This window comes from Myotis lucifugus, unplaced genomic scaffold, assembly GCF_000147115.1.
Source record: "Myotis lucifugus unplaced genomic scaffold, Myoluc2.0 scaffold_336, whole genome shotgun sequence".
NCBI classification, from domain to species: Eukaryota; Metazoa; Chordata; class Mammalia; order Chiroptera; family Vespertilionidae; genus Myotis; species Myotis lucifugus.
In genome coordinates, this window is record NW_005871384.1 from 1,238,121 (window position 1) to 1,245,058 (window position 6,938).

The following is a 6,938-nucleotide window of genomic DNA, read 5'->3' on the forward strand; positions in this document are numbered from 1 at the left end:
GCTACCAGCAGCAGCTCAGAGTTCTCACTTGAACCATTTTGCTCCCTCATCCATGAGCACTTAGGTTCCAAATTTCAGAGTGTGTAGCCCAAGGTACTTCTGGGAAGTGCCTGGCGTTCCCCAAGTCCTTAAGGAGCAAGGTCAGGAACAGGATTCTGTAGACCTACTGTGAGTGCAGAGTTTGCTCACAGACAGGACACTAGTGGGCAATATAGAAGGTCACTGTTGGGTGGAGGCATTACAGTGGGAAATGTTGGAAGTCAATCCTAATGCTGTGGTTTTGTTTCCTGATGTCCCAGAGCTTGGAAATCAAGATTCACAACTGAGACTTGTCTTAGTGGGTAAGACTGGAGCAGGAAAAAGTGCCACAGGGAACAGCATCCTTGGAAAGAAAGCATTTAATTCCAGCACTGCAGCAAAATCCATCACCAAGGTCTGTCAGAAAGGAAGCAGCATGTGGAATGGGAGAGAAATTGTCGTCGTGGACACACTTGGTATTTTCAACACCGAAGAACAGGATGCTAACATGAAAAGGGAGGTTGGTAATTGTATTGTCCTGACCTCCCCAGGGCCTCACGCTCTGCTCCTAGTGGTCCCGCTGGGCCGGCACACAAAGGAAGAACAAAAGGCCTTGGAGAAGATGCTATCAATGTTTGGACCCAAAGCTAGGAGATACATGATTCTCTTATTCACCCGGAAAGATGACTTGGACGGCATGGAGTTCCATGATTACTTAAAGGAAGCACCAAAAGGCATTCAAGATCTGGTGGAGCAGTTCAAGGATCGTCACTGTGAGTTCAACAATAAGGTGACAGGGGCTGAGCAGGAGGCTCAGAGGACACAGCTGTTGGAATTGGTCCAGCGCATGGTGATGGAGAACCAGGGAAGATTCTATACTAATAAGATGTACCAAATAGTCGAGATGGAGATTCAGAAACAGATTCAAGCTATAAAAGAGAAATACAGAGCTCAGCTGAAGAGAGAGAAAGGGGATTTAGAGGAGAATGAAGAGAAAAACAGAAAGCAGGGGGATAAATTGGAGCAGGACAGTAGAAAGGCAGAAATGGAGAGGGAATTTGAAGAAAGGGAGAATTACTATTTCTCCAGGCAGCAAAATGCTAGAGGTGAAGTTGAGAGTCAGGAAGGGATGCTTGACTTAATCTTGAAAAGATTGAGAGCAACCTGGACAGAAATCTCATCTCTGTTCAAAGAAGATTAGGCTAATGAAAATCTGTCTATATTTCCTGAGTGTTTTCAGGTGGGTCTGCCCCATATAACTCATTCCCCAAAGTCAGAGCTCTCTGTTTCTGTCTCTCAGGCTCTCAGGACTGGGGAGTGTAGTAAAGTTCAGTCATGGAAATTGATAGACTTTTGGTTGATGTAAGAGGGAAGGAAACCATCCTCAATTTGTAAAACTCCAAAGCAGGAAGTATGGATGCTCTCTATCTTCTGAACTCTCAGAGACAGAGAGAAAATGAATGCAGGAGATCAAAATACCATGGCCCAAACTTTCTCTATATATCCTTAGTAAAGTTTCCTCCTCTAGATGCTTTCTAGATTGGTACATAATCTCCACCCATGGCTCCTACTCCTTATTTTTATCTTTAGGATCACAATGCTCATTTCACACATGTGGTTAGAGAAATCAATTCTTTGCCTTAGATAATCTACAGATAGAGATACTTATAAAATTCTTTCTATATATACATAAATTTGTTGAATTTAATTTTTATGGAAGGAATGAAATTGTTCCTTATCATCTACCCACTGGAGAACCAAGATTTGTCTGGGAAATGTTTCTCAGAACTCAACTAAGTGAAATGCCAGAAAGAGCAAAAAACAAGAGATTCAACAGCTAAGAGAACAATGTTTGGTATATTCAGATGTTTCTGTAGAAAGTCGTTGACCAACCTCAATGTAACCACTTTGCTGAGTAACTAGTTCTCTTCTTTTCTTGTGAAACTAACTGTTGCCACCACACCTCCATCACCCCACACCTTCATTACTTACTGCTAGGTGTATCATCCTCACACTGCTGCCTCCACTCATTTGAATTGTTTGCTCATTGTTACTATAATAAAACTTTTCTATTCTCTCATATTTGTGCAAAACTGGAATCTATTTTACATTATAAAATATCACCAATACTTATAAGAGTACAGGGATGAATTTCACTTTTTGATAAAAATTCAAGATCATTTTGGAGCTTGGCTTGGTCTGCACCCTAATATGTATCTCCTCAATTCTCCATTTGAACCACATTCTTTATCTCTCTGCACATCAGACCACATTCTCCTTGAATTCATTCAGTATGAATTCTGAGATCTTTGTGAGTTTTCTGGAGAAAGGGGGATTTTATTTTTAACATAAAGTAGTTGAAGTTTATCCTTTTTCTAATAGGTAATCCTAACCTAATAATTCATAGGCTTTCCCAAAGCACATTTCCATGTTCTACCATTATGTTCTGGTGGTCACATTCCACTGTCCTTGCTCTGCCATCTTGAAAGTGGCTTTTCCATGTACCACCCCATTTTATCTTCAATATACCTGCCCCTTACTTCCTCAAACACAAATGAATTTAGATTGCACATTTAACAAAAGTTAACAAATATTGAAGGATATGAAAAACATTATTCTATTATTAACCTGGAAAGATGACTTGGACAGCATGGAGTTCCATGATTACTTAAATGAGGCATCAGTGACTGATTCTTTCAGAAATAATCACTCACAGTGAGATACGTTTGATTTCACTCTGCAGAACATGGGGTACACTGTGTCTGTTAAAATTAATTGGAGTTTTACACAAAATTCTGAGGTTGGAAGTTAACATCCTCTTGTCTCAGGAGCCTCTAGAAGCACATATTGAACCAAAGAGCCACGCATACCTAGCATGAAAAAATTAAATACAGGCTTAATATGAGAAAAGTCTTTAAGTGCTCTGTGGTACTTTTTGTGTAAACGCATTCACTTATCGTTACTCTTGCATTCAGGTTAATGCTGTAGATTAGGCAAAGTTAAAGTTTCTGCTCTTGAGAAGCTGTGAGGAAATGAGTAGCCCGTGTAAAAATCCCTGAGAGCAATATTGTCCATTTGTCTCTCTGGGCAGAAGGCAGACAGAAGGTCTTGATAAATACCATGCATTGGGTTAGTATGGTGGAATAATGAAGCATGTTCACTTCTCTGAAAAGTGTTGGGAGTTTATGCTATTCATACATTCACTAACAGTCAGTGATTGTTTGAACTTGGTGGAAGATTTCATATGAGACACTGAGAAAGTAAAATGAAGTCCCTTTTGAGACTGGCTTCCTTCACTTAGCATAAAGACTTTGAGAATCATTCAAGTTGCTTGTGAATAGATGTTCTCTTTTACTGATGAATAGTATTCCATCTTATGGATGTACCACAGTTCTTTATTTATTCTTATGCCCCTAATTGATTTATCTTGCCAAATTGCATTGGCTGAAATCTCCTCTATAACAATGAATAGTAGTGAAAAGGCCTGCTTACTTTTTTCCATGATGTGCCTTTAGTGTTTACCTGTTATGTGAGTGAGATACTGGAAAACAGGAGTATATGATGTGTGTGTGTGTGTGTGTGTGTGTGTGTGTGTGTGTGTTTTGTGAGTAATCATTGAATAAATATCCCCCAATCACTATTTTCTGGAGAGTTTTTATCATTCATAGCAATTAATTTTGTCAAACTCTTTTAAAATTCATCATCTATATAGTCCTTGGGTAGTGGCCTGTGCAGCCAAACTCTGGAGAAGCTCTCTGTGGTGCCGAAGCTGGGCACTGAGGAAACCACATACACTGAATGAGTCCATAGGTAAAATATCCAATGAGCAGGACAGGAGAGAAGCTTTTGTCCTCATGTGATCACTAGTATTTTGGGAATTGATAAAATGAAGTGGAGAAAAAAATGGTGGCTAAATAGGCAGCAGTGTCTTGCATTTCTTCCTAGAGCCAGAAATGCAATAAATAGAAGAACATCCACCCTGAGTTAACAAATTAATCACAGTTGAGAGACAAATTTCATAAAAAGTGCAGAAGACTACTAGAGAATGGTGCTTTCCAGCCATAACCCATGTGGAACCACCACCATGCCCCAGCAGTGAGTGACACAATACCTCCTGGTCTGCTCTTAGACACCTGCAGGGAGCATGTGATGCTAAAGTGAACTTCGGCGCCAGGCCTCCTCACCAGCCCGCTGGGACCCAGCATCCTAAGATCCAGTTCCAAGACTGCACTCTGATTGCAAGCCTGGGAGAAGCATGTATCCCACACCCACCACAGACCCCATTTGCATTTTTTGGTCTGCAAAGCTCATCATTTCCCCTTCAATTTTTAATGATAGCCTTGCTGGATAGAGTATTCCAGCTAGATAGAAATGTGGTGCTAGCCTGATCCAAAGCCACCCAAGACCCACACTATACCCAGCACTGGGACCTGATGCCATGGTGACTGGGAGCAACTTAGAACACTCTACAGAGGAGCTCTGACTGTGCAACCCACCCCTCCCTAGCCCCCTCCAGGACAGTCCTGTCAGGGCCATCTGGAGCAAGCCAGTGCTCCCCTAACTCTGGGTGAAAAGAGAGCATGGACTGAGTGACCCAGGACAACCAGCCCCCACTTCATACTAAGTGGTGAGCTGGAGCAACCCAGCACATGTCTCATTCCAGCTATAAGAAAACAGAACTGTGCAATCCAGAGTAACCCCAACCCTCTTCTCTCCAGCCCCTGGGACAGTCCTGCAAGGGGCTACCTGGAGCAACCCAGCACAAACCTCACTCCAAGCCATGCGAAAGCACTGCTGAGGTAACCTGGAGCAAGTAGGTGTGCCCAGCCAGGAGCCACAAGACCATGCTTCAAGTGCACTGCCAGAGGGACTTAGGGTGCCACCCTGTCACAAGTGCTGAGGCTGCACATTGAATTAAATGCCAGAGAGCTCTGGGTCCTCAAAGGGCATCGCATATTAGAGGAACTGTACACATGGTCCCACCATACTGAGCATCTGAAGCAGACAACTGAGGGACTAGATCCATGGGACAAGAAGATACAACTCAGAGCAGAGACAATAAAGGCATGAGACTCAAGGCAGACCCAAACTTTGGACTAATGATTTCTAGACTATTGCTCTGATAGGGTATTCAACCTCTCAAACCCCAAGCAGGGTACACAGGGCCAGAGAGAGACAGTAAAAATGTGGAGACAAAGAAAGAACGCCTCAAGGAAGAAAAGGAGGAATCGCCGGAAAAGAAACTAAGTGAGATGGAGGCATGCAATGTGTCAGGAAATTAATTCAGAGTAAGGGTCATACAGTTTATAAACCAGATGGATGAGAAAATCAAATACATTTGTAAGAATGAAGAGGAAATAAAAAATGATATAGCTACAATAAAAAAACATGATGGAAGTTTTCAACAGTAGGTCAGAGGAAGCAGAGGACCAAATTAGTGAGTTAGAAGATAGGGTAGTTAAACACACCCAATCTGAACAGCAACTGGAGAAAAAAATTAGAAAGCAGGAAGAGAGCCTAAGAGAGATTTGGGACATGAAATGAAGTAACATACATATAAAAGGAGTGCCAGAAGGACAAGAAGAGGAGCAAGGATCAAAAAACTTAATTGAAAAAATAATGACAGAAAACTTCCCCAATTTGTGAAGAAAAAAGACAGAGACACAAACACAGAGAGTCCCACACAAGATGAACCCAAAAATACCTACATCAAGACAAGTCATAATTACAATGGAAACATTAATGACAAAGAGAGACTCTTAAAGGCTGCAAGAGAGAGACAGAGAGTTACTTACAAAGGATCTCCCGTTAGATTATCAAATCATTCCTCAACAGAAACACTTAAGGCCAGAAGGAAATGAAATGAAGTATACAAAGTGATGCAAAGTAAGGGACTGAATCTAAGAATACTCTATCCAGTAAGACTATCATTAAAAATTGAAGGGGAAATGAGGAGCTTTGCAGACAAAAAAATGCAAAGGCAGTTTATCACTACCAAGCCAGTAATGCAATAAATGCTAAAGGGACTGTTTTAAAAAGAAGAAATAAAAAGGAAAGAAGGAACACAGGCATAAAAATAGGAATAGCTACAAACTAGTACATGTCAATAATAACTTTAAACATAAATGGACCAAATGCTCCAATCAAAAGACATGGAGTGGCTGAATGGATAAGAAAACATAATCCATATGCATGCTGTCTACATGAGACCTATCTGAGAACAAGGGACTCACACAGACTAAAAGTGAAGGGATGGTAAAAAATTTTCAGGCAAATGGAAATGAAATAAAATTTCAGTCCACAGGCTGATGCTCTACCCACTGAGCCAAACCAGGTAGGATTAGAGCTGGTTCTTTGAAAGGATAAACAAGATTGTTAAACCTCTTGCCAGGCTCACCAAGAAGCAAAGATAGAGGACTCAAATAAACAAAATCAGAAATAAAAGACATGAGATAACACCAGAACCCACATAAAAGGATTGTAAAAAAAAAAAAATACTATGAACAACACTATTCCAACAAACTGCTTAACCTAGAAGAAATGGACATATTCCTTAAAAAATATTACTTCCCAAAATTTAATCAGGATCAATAAAAAATTTTGAATAGGCCAATAACTACAGAGGAAATTGAAGCAGTAATAAAAAAAACTTCCAGAAAAGAAAAGTGATGGATCAGATGGCTTCACAGGGGAGTTTGACAAAACATTCAAAGAACTAAAACCTATCTTCCTCAGTCTATTCCAAAATATTCAAGAGGAAGGAATACTTACAAGCTCTTTCTATGAAGCAAGCATTACCCTAATGCCAAAACCAGATACAGACACTAAAAAGAAAGATAACTACAGGCCAATATATCTGATGAACAGATATGTTAAAATCCTCAACAAAATCCTAGCAATTCAGATCCAGCATTATATTA

The 6,938-nt window shown here is 40.5% G+C and overlaps 1 protein-coding gene across 1 annotated transcript; it reads left to right on the forward strand.

Moving 5' to 3' along the window:
• The first annotated feature begins 250 nt into the window (after positions 1-250).
• Positions 251-1,219, forward strand: LOC111828347 (GTPase IMAP family member 4-like). The gene has a single exon (XM_023764539.1). It carries the CDS (start codon positions 251-253, stop codon positions 1,217-1,219), a length of 969 nt encoding a protein of 322 aa, XP_023620307.1.
• Positions 1,220-6,938: the final 5,719 nt, after the last annotated feature.